At 36.7% G+C, this 18,258-nt stretch overlaps 3 protein-coding genes across 15 annotated transcripts in view; 2 read left to right on the top strand and 1 right to left on the bottom strand.

The window, feature by feature from the left end:
- The window catches only part of LOC123880974, a 29,797-nt gene extending 22,335 nt beyond the window's left edge, over positions 1–7,462 (top strand). Inside the window, exons 3-5 of the mRNA XM_045929432.1 lie at positions 1,519–2,001; positions 5,848–6,068; positions 6,965–7,462. Of these exons, the coding sequence (XP_045785388.1) occupies positions 1,519–2,001; positions 5,848–6,068; positions 6,965–7,418 (1,158 nt within the window). The 3' untranslated portion in view covers positions 7,419–7,462. The remainder of the gene's footprint in view (positions 1–1,518; positions 2,002–5,847; positions 6,069–6,964) is intronic.
- Positions 7,463–8,516: 1,054 nt separating this feature from the next.
- Positions 8,517–11,682, bottom strand: LOC123880976 (THO complex subunit 6). Its single transcript, XM_045929434.1, has 5 exons — positions 11,426–11,682; positions 11,110–11,297; positions 9,896–10,097; positions 9,165–9,327; positions 8,517–8,871 (listed from the first exon to the last, which is right to left on the bottom strand). The coding sequence occupies exons 1-5, from the start codon at positions 11,527–11,529 to the stop codon at positions 8,551–8,553; spliced, it is 978 nt and encodes a 325-aa protein (XP_045785390.1). The 5' UTR covers positions 11,530–11,682; the 3' UTR covers positions 8,517–8,550.
- Positions 11,683–11,823: 141 nt separating this feature from the next.
- The window catches only part of LOC123880969 (serine/arginine repetitive matrix protein 2), a 29,309-nt gene continuing 22,874 nt past the window's right edge, over positions 11,824–18,258 (top strand). For all 13 annotated transcript variants that reach the window (XM_045929426.1, XM_045929417.1, XM_045929418.1 and 10 more), the window contains exons 1-3: positions 11,824–11,959; positions 12,141–12,399; positions 16,232–16,336. In XM_045929426.1, coding sequence (XP_045785382.1) covers positions 12,161–12,399; positions 16,232–16,336 — 344 coding nt within the window. In that variant the 5' untranslated portion in view covers positions 11,824–11,959; positions 12,141–12,160. The remainder of the gene's footprint in view (positions 11,960–12,140; positions 12,400–16,231; positions 16,337–18,258) is intronic.

Below are 18,258 nucleotides of genomic sequence, written 5' to 3'. Positions count from 1 at the left end.
CGTCCATCTTGACAACTTGACATTTGCCAATTGGAACCTCTGTTACAATAGTGAAAGATCCCAGGGCCACCAGCCGTCACGTATTTTCTGATGAACGAAATGTGGACGATTGAGTAGTGTTACTATGTACTAAGAACGCATGCCTACAGACCTGCTAGCTTGCTTAGACGGCCAATTTTCAGGTATCAGGTAATCAAGGTACATAAAAACATTACTTACCTCACGTAAATTCCCCAATTTTTTTAATTTTTAGCAGTTTTTTTTTTAATATTAATAATTAATTGACATAAATAAACTATAAGAGAGTGAGAGAGACGTCAATATATCCTAATACATGTCTTACTCATTCTCATGCGCGTAGATAATGATGCCCTCGCGCTCAAACCCACAGAGGCATTAAAATTGAATTTAGGGGATGATTGGCCCTCTGGATCGGTCTGTCTTCTTGTAAAAGGTTTTAAAATAGTTGTCTGGTGGACATATATAAAAATGGAGCATCAGAATTTACGTGCAGTTAAGTAATTACTTATTTTGGGAGCTTTAAAGCGTCTGCAAAGCAATACGGCCGACGCGGGAAGTGTCTGGGAGTATTGGCGACATATTTTTAAGGATATTGCCTAAAATATACGTAAAAATCAGTTTGGCGAATTTACGTGAGGTAAGTAATGTTTTTATGTACCTTGATTATCAGATACCTGAAAATTGGCCGTCTAAGCAAGCTAGCACGTAGGCTAGGCTTGCTTTCTTAGTACTTACTAACACTACTCAATCGTATATATTTCCTGTGTCAGAAAATACGTAACCTCTGGTGGTCCTGGGATAAAAGTAATAAGAAAACCAGAAAAGAGCTGATAACTTCCAAACGGCTGAACCAATTTTTTTGGATTATAGCTAAGAACACTCTCGATCAAGCCACCTTTCAAACAAAAAAAACTAAATTAAAATCGGTCCATTCGTTTAGGCGCTACGAGGCCACAGACAGATACACAGATACACAGATACACAGATACACAGATACACAGATACACAGATACACAGATACACAGATACACAGATACACAGATACACACGTCAAACTTATAACACCCCTCTTTTTGGGTCGGGGGTTAAAAAAGGTATAGTTTATTAGTTAGTGGTTCATAAATCATAAGTAGATTGTTTGCAGAATCGTGGTTCACAACAGTTGTTAATATGTACCGGGTTTTTTTTCTGTACGCAATCCATTGTCCGAGGCAGTGTACATTTACATATATAAAGCCGTTAAAAGTATTAATATCATTTCAGTTTATATAGATATACTTACTAGCTTTTTCCCACGACTTCGCGTGATATAACTTAGAACATATACCTACCTTCTTAGCACTCGGTAATAATGTAGCTAATCAGTGAAAGAATTTTTAAAATCGTAGTTTCGGAGATTATCTTCCTCATCCAAACTTACAAACTTTAATCATAAATAGATAACATAGAAACAACATAATCTAATGTTAATTAAAAGACATGAAAATTACTTTCCAGGACCCTGCAACATGCGAAGCTCTAGACCTGCTGGCAAATTGCAAAATAACGAGCGAACCTAACGACACCCCGTCCGAGGTCGAATACGCGGAAATCGAAGATATGGGTGTGTGGCATTCCACGCCATTATCCCACCGGCACAAGTCTAAGATATCCCTCACGTGGGTGTTGAAAGAAAACCTGGACAAAACTGACAGAAAGAAAGAAGAAAAAAAAGGCTTTACTTACGACAAACCGGTTACGAAAAGTTTTGACAGTAAATGTGTAGGAAGAGAAAGAGTTGTTGGACGCAACGAATATTATCATAATCTAAGGTTCAAGAGTGCGTGTGACGAATTCGCTAACAACCAGGACTCTTGTTCGGACTCTAGTGTTGGGACTGAGGAGTTCGTGAGACGGAAACACAGGCACCGACACAGGAGAAGAAAAAGGAGCAGCAAGTTTGGATATGATATTCGAGATTTGGACACATTTCTTAGCGAGGTAACGAATAATTTTTTTTAAACTCAGTAGTTAGTAATAAGCATAATTTTATGTAACCGGGAATCGAATTCCGGACTTTTTTCTTTAGCGTTAACTACTTTGTTGCAAGCATACTTTGTTGGTGGGTTTAATTGTTGAATCTTAAAACCTGCCTTTCAAAACATTTTTTTTGTATTTACCGATTTTTTCTTGTACCGATTAGGAATTGTTATATTATGTGCTTTTGTAAGATTGTAAGTGTGGTGCTATCAGATGCACATTGACTACTGACTATGCAGTATGCTTCTAGAAAAATGTTTTTGCCATCCCTTATTAATTTCTCAATTGTTAGACAACTCTGAGGAACAAATTCAACAGAATAGCATAAAACTACAAAACCCTTAAACCTGTCAAGACAGCCTGGAAGAAGATTTGGCGCTTGAAAAATCGATTCTCGACTTCGTGGATTTTTCATCACGTATATTTTTTTGAAAAAAAAAAAATTGCAAGTTCACCGACTTGACTCCTTGCCCTTTGCTTTGTATCTGTACGTAGGTTTAGCACGTAACGATACCATGCCCTTTCGCATTATGCAATTTTACCGTTCAACGCCGGGTTAATTGGTAGAGATTAAAAAATTCCAGAGAAGATATTACACGCTTAAGAGAAAATAATTAAAAGGGTATTGTGGCTTAACGTTAACAGTTCATCATTCCACGGTCACGATATGTGCATTATTCTTGGTTATAATGATAACATTAATTCGGGCTATAATAACGATAGTGCCTTATTTCCACCATGTTATTATTTAAATCCGTTGTAATTTAACAACGGTTTTTCAACCGGTCGATCGCCAAGCTAAACTCGACCCAAAAAGAGGGGTGTTATAAGTTTGACGTGTGTATCTGTCTGTGGCATCGTAGCTCCTAAACTAATGAACCGATTTTAATTTAATTTGTTTTTGTTTGAAAGGTGGTTTGATCGAGAGTGTTCTTAGCTATCATCCAAGAAAATCGGTTCAGCCATTTGAAAGTTATCAGCTCTTTTCTAGTTACTGTAACCTTCACTTGTCGGGGGTGTTATAAATTTTTAATTTATAGGTACTTGTTCAATTATTTTCATTCAGTGACTTTGAATTACTTACCTAACTAGTTACTTTGTTAGGTGAGTAAAATGCGAAGAAAATTTTTCTTCTTCTTAGTTATAATTTGCGCAGTATGGGATGCTATTTCAAATTCCCTGTGAGTTTTGATTAGAAAAACACAGCCTGTGGACGACCACTGATGACACAAGCCTTTCCAATGAGTGCCAACGCACCTCAGCCTTCCTCATCCAGTCACTTCCCACCACCATTTTCGTCGGTAAATACGCAAGCAAAGAGGTACCTGGATACCTACTCGTTCTCATTCAGCAATAAGTATCTTACGTCAACAGCAAGAATTTTTCAAGTCACGTTTTTCAAATCGATTGTAGGTAAACAGCAAAAAATTGGTGCAAAATTGGAGAACTCATAAATTGCAGTTCGAGCAACATCATTTACGAATTTTTTTAATGGCGTAATATTACGGAGCTCACGTTTCGGGGCTTACCGATTATCCCTGCAATTTTAACTGCCATATAGGATTACACTAGCTGTGCCCGCGACTTCGTTCGCGTGGAATAGTGACTTTTCGCGCTTTATATAGCCACGGACGCTCAGGCGCGAGGCGCCGTGATTCTTTAAATTGACATAACTTTTTTATTTATGAACCGATTGACATGAAATAAACACTAAATCCTAAGTGAAGCTTACTACAATATATTAGTGAAAACCGTATCTAAATCGAATAAGCCGTTTCTGAGATTAGCGTGCACAAACACACAGACAAACAGACAAACAGACAAACAGACAAACAGACAAACAGACAAACAGACAAACAGACAAACAGACAAAAAAAAATTTATTACAATTTCGGGTTCGGCATCGATATAATAACAACCCCTGCTACTTTTTTTTATATATTTCCATTGTACAGACACCACTTTTCTACAATTTTATTATATGTATAGATAACGTATAATAATGGGCATTCGAAACATTTTTAGGGTTCCGTACCGCAAAAGGAACCTTATAGGATCACTTTGCTTTCTGTCTGTCTGTCCGTCTGTCGCGTCTGTTAAGAAAACCTATAGTGTACTTGCCGACCCCTGATAAACTCGCAGATAAGTACAGAGAACCAAATATACCAAATATCGGAACTTTGAAAACGATCAGTTCTTTGGACAACGCCCATAAGTCAATGCTTCAAATCAAAGGTACATTAAATGCCTAAGATTGCACCAGCAAGTTTTGTGAAAGTAATATGATATTTCGATGGAGACTAAAATAATACCAAACAAATAACCACGATTTGTCTTTGACCTTTGACTCACTATAAGTTGACAAAGTGAAATGTTTGAATGATGATTGATATTGGAATGTGAATGTTTTGTTTAGTGAACAATAGTAATTGAGGGAACCAAATACCACCCAAATACCTACTTATTTCACTGTTAAAATAATGTTCACGTTTAAATTTTTTAAAATAAATAGCTATCATAGTTCTTAGGTATAATGTATTATTTTCGTTGGCAGCTATTAATGATCTCTTCATAACTAGTTATGTTAGGTAGGTATATGGTATCTCTCATTGGCAGTGAAAGAACCGTGGTCTAAATGGTCTAAAAGCACTCTAAGACCGCGATAGCCAAGAGAGATGCGAGTTCAATTTCTGCTGCTTTCGCGATTTTCATAATCAATTTATTTTACACCCTGTAGGTATACCTAACTTTTAGGATCCGAAATGAGTCACTGACATAGCCCAAACTATTAGCAAGCTGAAGTGGCAGTGGGCAGGCCATGCCTGTCGTAGACGCGATGGCCGTTGGAGCCGGAAAGTCCTTGAGTGGAGACCGCGTTTAAGCAAGCGTACTGTGGGACGCTCTCCAGCACGATGGACCGACGATATAAAGCGGCTGGCGGGAAGTGGCTGGATGAGGAAGGCTGAGGACCGGGTGTGGCGGTGCTCTTTAGGGACTACGTCCAACAGTGGCAGTCCATAGGCTGATGATGATGATACCTAAATTTTGTTAAAAACATCACGTTGAAATTATCGCATTTTCTGTAAGCAAACCTGATTTCCCGCCAGACGCAGGTTTATTGAATGAATTTGATTATTATCAATGGTTACATAACTGCTCCTTCAACTGTACCTACCTACTGGTTTGATTAACTTTGTTTCGATACTTGCAACCATTAATTAAACACGGGTTTGAATTCCTGCAATCATTAATTAGATGCAGCCTGCCTACCTACAGGTAGCTATCATGCCTCGATCACTAAAGGACATGTCAGAATTAGGGATTTAGCGTGAAATATACTTAATTAACGTTTAGCAATAGATTTGAAATATAAATTAGACCATTAGTTTCAGAGCTAAGGGGAATTTTGTCAAATTTCGTATATTTTCTTAAATAACTATAAAACTAAGTAGGTAGGTATTAATTTAAAATTATATTTAGACTTGCACAACAAGCTTTTGCTTACCTATCCGAGGTCGGAGGTTCGCTCCCGTGCACACACACCTCAGATTTTCGAGTTTTATGCGTTTTAAGCAATTAAATATCACTTGCTTTAAGAGACATTACGCAATGTCGACTAGTCGGCCGGGTGAATAGAAACCTGCATGCCTGAGAGTTCTCCATGATGTTCTCAAAGGTGTGCGAAGTCTCCCAATCTGCACTATGGCCTATACCCTTCTCATTCTGAGAGAAATGCGTGCTTAGTCAGGCCAGCGATGGTTTAATTATAATGGTGGGTTACACATTTTTCCACTCTTCAATTTTCAGGCCACGATAGATCACCCGGGCAACATCCCAGTGGTCATAGCCTTCCCCACTACGCTGTACCAGACACAGAAAGACCTGCAAAGAGAGCTGACGTTGCCTCTAGGCACGGTGGTCAACGCGGTGTTCAAGAACCAACAGTGGCTGTACGCGCAGACACCGCACGGGGATGAGGGCTATGTCATGTACAGTGCCTGCTTGCCTTTAGGAATATTGCCTAGCAGGTGAGTAGTTTCTAGTCCTCATAATACCCTATACCTTCGGGGACTGCATAATCACTTACCACCAGGTGAGATTGCAGTCAAGGGCTAACTTGTATCTGAATAAAAAGTAAAAAAAACCTTCGACTTCATCCGATGTGCCTGAGCACTGAAAGATAGATTCTGTTAGATTAGAAATACTCCTTACTTAAGTACCTATAGTCTGCGCAAACCAGTAGTACAATAGGAACAAAACACAAGGCATATAAGACGCGGATTATACAAAATTATACCTACTCAGCCAGGCTTGTTCCTTAATCTATGACCTGGGCAAACCGCTATGTTGCAACTTTAGATGTGACTACTTGTTTTGTTTTGCGACCACTGTACCATGAGAAAAGCCTTCTGAACTGAAAGATATCATTGCCCACTCTTCAAAGAGTTTAGCCATTTTTGACAGCCTCTCTGGCGCATTGGTGAATTCTGTAGTTTTATAAGTAGGAGGCTCCAGGTTCTATTCCTAGTAGAAATTTATAATTTCTAAATTGACTCAGGTCGTCCGATGCGGCTATTTTCTGGCTCTGTCATCTCTATCTTCTGATGAAAATCTTTCACGAGCTTCCACCGCCTCTACTCATCACCCCCCCCCCCCTCCTCCTCCCCGCGCCGACAAAGAAGTGCTGCGAGTTCTGGTACGATGCCGCGTAGATAGCTATTAGGTGTTAAATATAACTGCTATATCTCTGGTTCCACCAATCAGATCATTGTAAATTGACGTGATACAGTCATCCGATTGTTGGAACGGACACTGTGCGTTCGAGGGCACTATGAGACCTCATAGTAACGTTTGTGAATACGGGTGTTAGACTGCATCATTTATCATTGAAATCGCAGACGAATAAAAAATTCTTTGTCCTCAGATCATCTCTCCAAAAGAAAACCCCGTGCTGGGAGAGCAGTACGGACATCTACCCAAGGCCCTGCGGCAACCTGACCGACAGCGAAAAGGAACAACTGCGCGGCAGAACACGATCCGAGAGCAGACATCGTCCCAAGAACAGACGACTCAAAACATCCTGCGCGGAAAAGGACTTTGATGACCTATACTTAAAGACGAAATCAGTTTGCTCCAATCTCGACAAAGAAAATCTAGATGTCAAAGGAAAAGTGCAAAGACAAACCCTTTTGGTAGTGAATTGTGATTATAAGGGTAGTTTTTTGAACAGGACGTTGTCAGTCAAAAAGGGTGAAGTGGTCGTGTTAATACAGGGCGGGGGTGAGACCGATGTGGACTTGGAGTGGTTCTATGTGAGAAGGAAAGATGGGAACCAGGGTTTTATTCCGGCTGCGATAGCAGGGCATGGATTTATCTGATTCAAAAATTACTTTCATTGCATTTAAGTATTGTATACTTAATAGGTTTTTATTTTTTGTTAAGGTTTAGGACTTAGGAAGCTAAGTAGGTACAATATAAATTAAATGTTGTTAAATCTTATCTGTTGTTATTTTAATTGTGTTGGTATGCAAAAACATACTAATTCCCTAACCACCGCACAAAAAACTAGAAATCACTGTTATCAAATTGGAAACGCGATTGGACTCAAACTCATAAAACAAAATCAACAAGTTTCCAAAGTAGGTACATTTATTTCCAGTTATCACAAATGCAGCACTTGATCACTATAGTTAATTAAACATAGTATAGCTTGTCTATTTTGAAATGACACGCCCCACTACTGCAATTACACATCTAAGTCAACAAAATTACGTAGTGGGGCGCGTCATTTCAGCTTAGACAAGCTTTACACAAATCAATTTTCCGGGCTGGATCCAGCAATTGACAAAACGAGAAGTTATCCACAACACCGCACAGTAAGTACATGCATCAATAGTAGGTATACCTTAGTGGTTTTTTTGTTGTAAGTAGAGACCTTACCTACCTGTCCTGTGTACTACTTACTAGGTTACCTACCTACTTGAGTAGAGCTATAGTACGTTTCATCGAATAGTACCTATGGCGTTATGTTGGCTCCCCTGTCTGTCCAAGTCATTGGCACCATATTTGCATAAGAAGATACAGATTTAGTTTATTTTCATTTGATTTTCCTGAATGAATGAAATGAAAATAAACAAAATCTGCGTCTTCTCATGCCAATATGGTGCCAATGACCATCCAACAGACAGGGGAGCCAACATAACGCCATAGGTACTATTCGATGAAACGCACTATAGCGTCGACACAATATTGTAAGAATGGGTATAACCACAGATAACGGAAATATAACTTATGCCAAGCTCTATAGTGCGTACTTTGACTTTGCTTAGACTAAGTTTCAGTTAAAACAAGACAGATTTATGCCTGCGATATAACATTGTCTAGTTTTAACAATGTCTTAAATCTGAGCAATTTCAAAGTGCGTTCTATAGATCTCAACCTTAGTCTTGAGAATTTCTCTAAAAATAAAACTATACTTACCTACTCATAAAAAAATACATTTATTTTCATTTATCGAAAATGCAGTACTTGGTCTCTATAATTAAACGTAGTACACAAATCGATCTCCGGGCTAGATCCCGCGATCGCCAGCACTTTCCGCGGAGTCGTCCTCAACACCGCAGAGTACACTGTGGTCGCGGACACTGGCAGCTCCACTCTGACGTCGCCAGAGTAGCTGAGCTGGTAGAGGTGCTTGGCCGTGCCGCCAGCGAACACGCAGTCGTCGTGGAAGAATGCCACGTGGATGCCGGTGTCGGGGAGGTCGAATACTGTGACCACGTCGAGGGAACGTAAGTGCCAGAGGGACAGTCTAGGACCTCCTCCACAGACCTAGAAATATAATAGAAATATAATTGTACACCTTTTGATGGTCGGAATTGTTAGATTTGTAAGATGATATAGTGGTAATAATGATTAATAACGTAAACTTAAAACTAAAGCTACGCGAGATTTTTTTTTTTTTAATTCACTATAGGCAAGCGCTTGACCACAATCACACCTGATGGAAAGTGATGATGTGAATAATGAGAGCGTAACAAGATATTTTTGCAAAAAAGTCGATTAAAATTGTTTGAAATACAGCTTGCTCCATATTTGAGCAGGTAAAAGCCAGTTAAACTTACAACCCAGTCGTTTCCCAACGCAGCTGCACCAACCCACTTGCCAATATCAGGTCGAGCTACTTTGCTGTTTGTGTGAGGCTCTATTTTATTATGTGACTTCTTAGTTCTCGTGTCCCAGAGCAGCACCAGCCCATCTTCACCTGATGAGATTAACTGTTGACCACTGAAACAGAAGTGATTTATTTATTTACGAGCCCACATTGCAATTAGATTTGTATGCCACTTATAGTACTGTGTCAGAACCCATAGCAAGTGTCAACAATGACTGTACAAATTATGTTTTTATAAAGGTACTTTTAATTCACTTTCCGAAATCCACTTTTGCTATACTTAATTTAAAGCTTATTCTATATTTGAAATAGATTTTTATTTTTATTTCTCCAAATTGTTAATTTTATGAGAAAATTTGTAATTGGCTATATTATTTCTATAATTAAGGCGGAAACAAATTATGGAACGCGTACGTCAGGCACAACTAAATATGTACCGTCGTTTGGGATGCACCTTTCAAGATATCTCATGGTTGTCCAAGTTCTCAAGGCTACATCTGTGACTTACGCCTGATAGTTTACCCAGTTCAGTGTACTAGGTATTATACAATAACCTAACAGCTGCGTTCGTCAGATGTGTCCGATAGTTTATTTTCGCCTTTATCATCTAAGTAAATTTTATCGTTCTAGTTTGTTTTTGATTTTCGTATAGCAAATAAAAATAAACACAAAATCACTTACTTGCCATGCACACTATGCACATAATCTGAGTGGCCTTCATATGTATTCACAAGTCGACCGTCCTCCAGATTATACACATATATTTTATTATCACCGCAGCCTGCATACAGTTTTGCTTCTTCTTCGGAGTACCATAGACAATTGATATCACAGTTTTCAATTAATGAGTGTGCCCGTATCTCTATAGTCCATGATGGCTTACCTATAAAAATAAAACCAGCTAAGTAATTGAGCGTGTTGACTGCAAATTGGGACAGTTGTACTGATTCTGAGGGCAAATAAATTTTAGAGGATTCACATCTTCTTCTTCCAATGTAAAAAGAAAAAGCTAAATGAACCTACTTTAATTTAGAACTGTTTGGACTGTAGAGTAATTTAGTTTAATTTAAAATTCCATCTTTTTTAGTAATATTAAAAAGAGAAAATGCAGACACTCTAGATTTAATTTAGATAAAAACATCAGAATCAATGCCAATGTATGTCTTAATTGATTAAGAAAAAGCAGTGATAGCCAAGTGGTTAAGACTAAGACGTCAGCTTCCAATTTGGGTGGTCTGGGATATAATCCCTGATATGCATCTTTGCAATTCACACATTATGTGAATTTTAAGCTATTAATCAATATCACTCACTTTAACAAGAAATTAAGAAAAAGCAGTGATAGCCAAGTGGTTAAGACTAAGATGTCAGCTTCCAATTTGGGTGGTCTGGGATATAATCCCTGATATGCATCTTTGCAATTCACACATTATGTGAATTTTAAGCTATTAATCAATATCACTCACTTTAACAAGAAATTAAGAAAAAGCAGTGATAGCCAAGTGGTTAAGACTAAGATGTCAGCTTCCAATTTGGGTGGTCTGGGATATAATCCCTGGTATGCATCTTTGCAATTATTTACATGTTATGTGAATTTTAAGCTATTAATTAATATCACTCACTTTAAGTGAAGGAGAACATTGTGAGGAAATTTGCATGCCTGAGAGTTCCCCATAATTTGCTCAAAGATCTCTGAAGTCCACCAATATCAACTTGGCTAGCATGGTGGATTATGGCCTAAGCCCTTATCATTCTGAGAGAGATTGGCCGATTTCAATCGGTGAAATGATTGATTGTGCTGGTGAAGACAGGATAATAAGGATTTTAGACTTGACTGCTGCCTGCTACGTACAGTAAAATCAGTAGAAATACCTTACATTTTTGAATTTACATACCCAATTTCGATTGTTCTATAGCTTTCCAATCCCATCCAGATATTTGATTGACTGTACCAACCACAAGAAACTTGTTTGTAGTTACTAAACTACATACTTGACTACCAGACTCAATGGTGTGAATGTGTTTTGGTTTGTTGTAATCAGCAGTGAGGAGTTCTATGACTGGATTAAAAATATTATCCAGACTGAAAAATTAATATGTTTTTATTGATATTTTCATGACGATAACAAGCGAACGGGTTTTAAAATGTTATGAATGGGCTAAAATACTTTGTAAATGTGCTAAATATAGGAAATCTATGTGAATACTTACTCAAAAACAGCCAACTGACCATAAATATTGCCGGCTACTAAATATTTACCGCACGGTGAAAACGTTTGAGAAAGAACTGTGTTATATAACATTTTGTCGAGCATTTTTGGTATTTATTTATCTGCGTTTAAAATAAGAGATCTATTGCATTAATTTAATAATTTTCCGCAAGAAAATAAACACAAAAATAACCTATAAACAGTGATAAACAGTAACGCACTTTTTTTTAATTTATTTTGTACGGCCCTGGACGTAGATGTGGATAGACCAGTAACCAGTTACTTACCACAGACTACTGACCAGTGACCATAGGGCAATTTTTTTTATTTACAATCAAGTTGCGAGCAGCGCAGACATTAGACACCGCAATGTCACCAACTTTGATTCTAAAATTTCATAGACAATCACACTAGATGACTAGAACACCAAGAATGGCATAGAATATTTATCTGTGGACACCCCAAAAAAATCAAAACCTCAACCAAGATGGACGTATTTTTTGTGAAATCAAATATTTAGAGCTTCTCGCCATTGGTAAGATAATATTATCAAGTTGACCTAGTTCTTAAATCTGAAACTTTCTAGTATACATATATGTCGTGTATCTGATATTCGTTGACTGTTTAGCTATTTTTGCTTACGTATCAAATTGCACGCGCGACGTAGAAAACGAAAAATCTTGTAATGTGAAAATAATGTGTTTTCCCTATTTTAGTTGGGAGTTAGATCTTCAAGATGTATAATGGGATTGGTTTGACAACGCCAAGAGGCTCCGGTACGAATGGTTACGTGCAAAGAAATTGGGCTTCTGTTCGAAAAACCAAAGATTCTGTGAACTATAGAACTGAAGATGAAATCGCGAAATTAGATTCTGCATCAAATAAACAACCGAATCGTGAGATCCTTGATCATGAGAGAAAGAGAAAAATTGAAGTAAAATGTGCAGAATTAGAGGATACACTGGAAGACCAAGGGTGAGTCAGTTTTGATGATTATTTGAAAATTACCCTATTCAAGTGCTAGACATGATTTTGGTCCTACTAACTTCACTCACAAATATTTGTCTTGACATTTTAGCAAATTATAATTATTGTGACTTGACACCAAAGATATTATAAAACTTCAGATAGGCTAGGCTCATGCAGTTAGGTATATTTTAAAAGTGAAGAATGAACCCTTGTGTGTGACACATCTGCATATGAGTAGCAACACAGACTAGTTACATAGATATTGCTTCAGGGTTCACATACCTTTTGACACCAAAGAGTGTGCTTTAAAAAATAGGTGTCTTAAAATATCTATAAAAATAGCAATAAATAATTGGTTAAAATTTTGTTAGCACACATGTGACATGCTGAGCCGATATAACATTTTGTTATTCCCATTGTAATTTGTTAAATTATATAGTGTCCACACATTTTTTAATAAATAAGAAACAAATAGGTTTAATAACATTGTTCATTTATAGTAAAGAAAAAGTTTCCACATTAAAAAATTTAGAAATAAACTTTTCCTTTATTTGCCCTTTTTTTGGCAATTACAAAGTCTTGGTCTATAAAGATAATTACAATGATGTTTATTGCAAATCTTGTCCATCCTTCATTCTAAATAGAATTTATTTGTACAATGCAATCATGCAGATTACAATTGGTAATGCAATTAATTGGATAATCACAATCCTTTTTATTAGATAACAGAAGCTAAAATTACCAAGAGTTCTATTAAATCAATAGTGAATTGAAGTTACAATAGTTTTACTGCAAGCATTAGAAAATAGTAACTATTAGTATAAAGTAATTACGATTCTGGTCTCCTATTTGGATGGTCTGGCGTTCAATCCTGGGGATGCACTGGTGAATTTTAAAAGTTATGTTAGTTTTAAGTAATTAAATATCATTTGCTTTTATGGTGAAGGAAAACATCATGAGAAAATCTGCATGCTTGATAGTTCTCCATAATGTTCTCAAAGGTGTGTGAAGCCTACTAATCCGCAGTTGGCCAGCATGGTGGACTATGACTCAAACCCCTTCTCATTCTGAAGGGCGACTTGTGCTCAGTAGTGGGCTGATTTATGAACCATTTCAAAATCTGGAAAGAACAACATTAATAACTCATTTTTTAGGGTTCCTTACCTCAAAAGGAAAAACGGAACCCTAATAGGATCACTTTGTTTTCTGTCGGTCTGTCAAGAAACCTATAAGGTACTTGCCGTTGTCCTAGAATCATGAAATTTGGCAGATAGGTAGATCTTCTAGCACAAATAAAGGAATAAATCTGAAAATCAATCATTTAAAAAAAATTTAAATGTGTTTCAATTTTCAAAGTAAGAGAACTATACCAAGTGGGGTATCATATGACTTTACCTGTACATTCTAAAACAGATTTTTATTTATTTTTATGCATAATAGTCTTTGATTTATTGTGCAAAATGTTGGAAAAAATAGCCGAGTTCGGAACTCTCAGTGCGCGAGTCTGGCTCGCACTTGGCCGGTTTTTATTAACTTTACAAGACAGTGCATTAAAATCATAAAAACAATTTTTGCTAAGATTTGATGCAAAACAACCTTGAAAACTTGAATTAAATTGTGTAGATTTAATTTATTGTATGATTACATACATTTTATAACAGTAGTAATATACATATAATAATTACTTAATAATTATAGTACTTTTTTTGAGACTTGCTGAAAGAAGAAATCATGCTGCTTTTTCCAAAAACATCCTTTTCTAAAAAAGAATGCATTGTCCTACTATCCAATAGCGGTGTTTAGATAGGTGTTTTCGTGTTCAACAAAAGTTACTGTGGTGCCAAGTTACAAATCTTAGTCCGTTCAGAGTTAACACCGCCTAGTTAACCCCTTTAAACCCTTTTCTAAAAAAAAATTTCCTTCCAACTAAACAAAGCTTTTGCTGTGATGATATGATAAGGAGGTCAATAGATCAATAGACGGGATTCGAACTGACCATACCAGTCAGATTTCAGAAATGGGTTTGACCACCTTTTGAGCAGTCACTTAATATAGAGAACTTGAGTAATTTATCATTTTAACTGACTTCCAAGAAGGAGGGGGTTCTCAATTTGGCCTTGCTTCCTATGAGTAATGGATTTATGGAGTAATGGAGTACATATTACTATTATCTATCGCTAAATTTTTCCCCTTATATTAATTATACCCAGATTATCATAATATTTATCAGATTATTATAATACCAGATTCTCAACATACTAGACTAGGTATTTTGCCAATGTGGCATTATACTTTGGAGACAATTTTTCAACTTTGGTGTTGCTTTAGAAATTAAAATATGAAAAATTCTAAAATACGCGCTCCCTTCTGTTATATTTTTTTAGACTCAAAACAAACTGACAAAAAAATTTCAACTAAAAAAAAATTGTGTCTAAGGACGATGGAAGAGATATAGAGAAAAAAAAAACTAAATAGAATACTAACATAAAAAATAAAATACAAATAAAAACAAGTTTAATTACGATACTAAATAGATTTACGATTTTTGTTGTAATTTTAATTGCACCTTGCGTCATTACCATACACGACAACGGACACGTGTCATTTAAGTATCGATATAATGTTTGATAAAGGACCCTTTATATTTCCGTACAAATCCTGCCTCCCCCGAAGTCCATATATTAATTTTTTCAACCCTCGGTTAGGGGCATTAGCCCTTGCGCACGAGTCGAATCAATAATTCAATGCATACTCGGGGTCCTTCGGAGAGTTGTTCAGCGCATTCGGTTTACGGCCGCACGCCGTGCGCGTCTTATCGCGCTTTTTTATTGTTTTCTAAAGTAATTATGTGATTACAACACCGTATCATGCTTTGGTAAGTTTAGGTCCAGTGTACACTTGTGAGTAGCGCTCTTTTTTTTTTCTATTAAATAAACTGACGTCGTCGTCAGAGTGAACTAGAGTGAGGGAACTCTCGGTGTGATCCTGAGTCGACAATATGTCAAATATTAGGCTATGGTGACGTAAAATCAAAGAGAACCTTAGGCCTATCTGCGTAATATTTGACGCCTGCTAGTGACGTGCCCTAAGGGCCAATTCGCACGAGAGCTTTTTATCGTCCGTTAAAAAAACGTTCAAATAGAACACATATGCATTCCCAAGTATCTGTTCACACGACAACGCTTTTTTAACGCGTACAATGTACAAACGCTTTTATAACGCTCGTGCGAATTAGGGCTTACTGTTGTGAATCGTGTCGTCTGTCTGCCTGGTCTGAAAAGAAGACTGCAATTCTATAGATTTTGATCTAATCGATAGTACGCTTATAGCATTGGGGCTCTAGTAAATTGGTGTATGATAAATAATTTAACCTTGCATGCAAGCCCCAATATAATAAATTAATGTCAAAACTAAGTCCTATTGCAAGCCATTTCAGATTTATACAATACCGGAAAAACTACAGTTTTGAACTCTACTTTTTGCCAGTATTGTATAAGCCCGGCACGGCAAATTAATCATATTAGTGTATTTATAGATGGCCATACATATAATATCCCATAATAAGCCCAAAAATAGCTTATAATATGTAGCATCTAGCTCAAGATCTAAATAACATTTGTACCTAAAACCTAGTGGGCACTAGGCCTTACGCGTTATGCGAGTCGACCGCTCACTATTTATTTTGAGATTCGATTACATACAAGAACGTGGTTAAACACTCGCGTCTACAGACGGCGAAACAATATTAATAAAATAATAAATTTTAAAATAAATAATTATTAATAATAATAGTAGTTTTATTAATAATAATGAGCGTGTCTATGGTGTGGTTGCGCAGGTTACCGAAAGAGGAAATAGCGGCGCGGGTCGCGGCGTTTAGAGCGAAGCTGTCGGAAGCAGGTGCAGACAAGGATGTGCCCAGAGATGAGTTCGGAAGAGTAGCGTGAGTATATTACCTATATTTTAATATCTCTGTGATTTTAGTACTCTGCGAACCCTATTTTTGTAAATATAAAAAATACCAACTCAATCTATACTTACTTAATCTATACTTGTCTACTAATAATAATGATAGTTTGTGAGTTGGTGGTAATTTCCAGAACTAATGATCTGATTTTTAAAGTTTCTTTCACTGAGAGATAATTATTTTATCCCCGTGCTTATAGGCTATAAATTATATCACGCGGAGGAAATCGTGGACAAAAGCTAGCAGGTAGGCATTAGTAGAAAAAGTACCTACCTATTTTGACGAATTTTATTTAATCATAATATAGTGCAACTTTTCCAAACTAATTTCTAACAAAGAATAATTTTGGACGCGTATGGGATAAGAAGTTCAAAATTATTTTGTTTTATTTATTCATCATTTTCCGAATCGTGATGTGAAATTGTTTTTCATTTCTTCTTAGCATTATAGGCAATACATACACAAATTACTGTGGTTTCTATTTAATTATTTTTATTCTGTTTTGCATATAATTTATTTAGTTTCTTACCAATAGCGTGTAATGGTATCGAAATAAGCATAAAAACACTTAGCTTAATAAGCAATCAGCCGGAAAATCGATTCGCTCACCCGGAGGAAAGAGGAAACGTAATCAGAAAGATTTGTATCGCTACCTACCTATTTACATGTTCTCCTACATAACGATGGAATAAAAGATGATTATAAAATGTAATTTCATACTCACTTAGATAGTTCTTGATTTTGTTGAACCGTCACTCTATTATTTTTGCTACAACAATCCACATCATCATGTCCATAGGACATGTTGCCAGGCAGTATATCGACTATGTACTGGCAACATGTCCTATCTCAAAGTTTGACGATTTTTATACTATTTTGTACTCCGCCGGTCACAAGACTGTTATAAAATAGAATAGAATAAGATTTATTTGCTGATCCAACACATATTAAACACATATGCGTTTTAACACAAAATAATACCTTCAAATCTAAACTATCTGTCATACCAACGCAAAAGATTATCTAGTTAGGAACAAAAATCCATACTAATATTATAAATGCGAAAGTGTGTCTGTCTGTCTGTCTGTCTGCTACGTTTTCACGGCCCAACTACAGAACCGATTTTAATGAAATTTGGTACAGACTTAGGATACATCCCGGGGAAGGACATAGGCTACATTTGATCCCAGAAAATCAAAGAGGTCCTACGGGATTTACAAAAAACCGAAATCCACGCGTGCGAAGCCGCGGGCATCCTCTAGTTTAAAATATACGTAAACTAGGAAGCTTTACCTAAACTGGCAGGCGTATACGTAAACGCTTTTTAGCTAAACAAAACAAGTTTTTGCTTCCATCCTATAAAGTTATTAAAGTTAAGATATTATCAGTTGCCTGTTCATGGTGGATATCCTGATCCGGTAAAGGTAGGCATACCTTTAAGCCTCAGTCAGTTCAGAAGATTTTTGCGACGACGTCCAAAAAATAATATTCATTCAGAGGTGTTTATATTTACACGATAGATTTTTTGATGGAGATAAAAAACCAGCCAAGTTCGATTCAGACTCGCGCACTGAGAGTTCCGAACTCGGGTATTTTTTCCAACATTTTGCACGATAACTCAAAAACTGTTATGCATAAAAATAAATAAAAATCTGTTTTAGAATGTACAGGTACAGCCCTTTCAAATAATACCCCACTTGGTATAGTTATCTTACTTTGAAAATTGAAACACATTTTAATTTTTTTTAAATGATGTAACCACAAATTCGCGGTTTTCAGATTTATCCCTGTACTTGTGCTATAAGACCTACCTACCTGCCAAATTTCATGATTCTAGAATCTAGGTCAACGGGAAGTACCCTATAGGTTTCTTGACAGACACGACGGACAGACAGACA

This window comes from Maniola jurtina, chromosome 3 (genome assembly GCF_905333055.1).
Source record: "Maniola jurtina chromosome 3, ilManJurt1.1, whole genome shotgun sequence".
Lineage (NCBI taxonomy): Eukaryota > Metazoa > Arthropoda > Insecta > Lepidoptera > Nymphalidae > Maniola > Maniola jurtina.
This window is presented reverse-complemented; position numbering and strand designations above follow the sequence as displayed.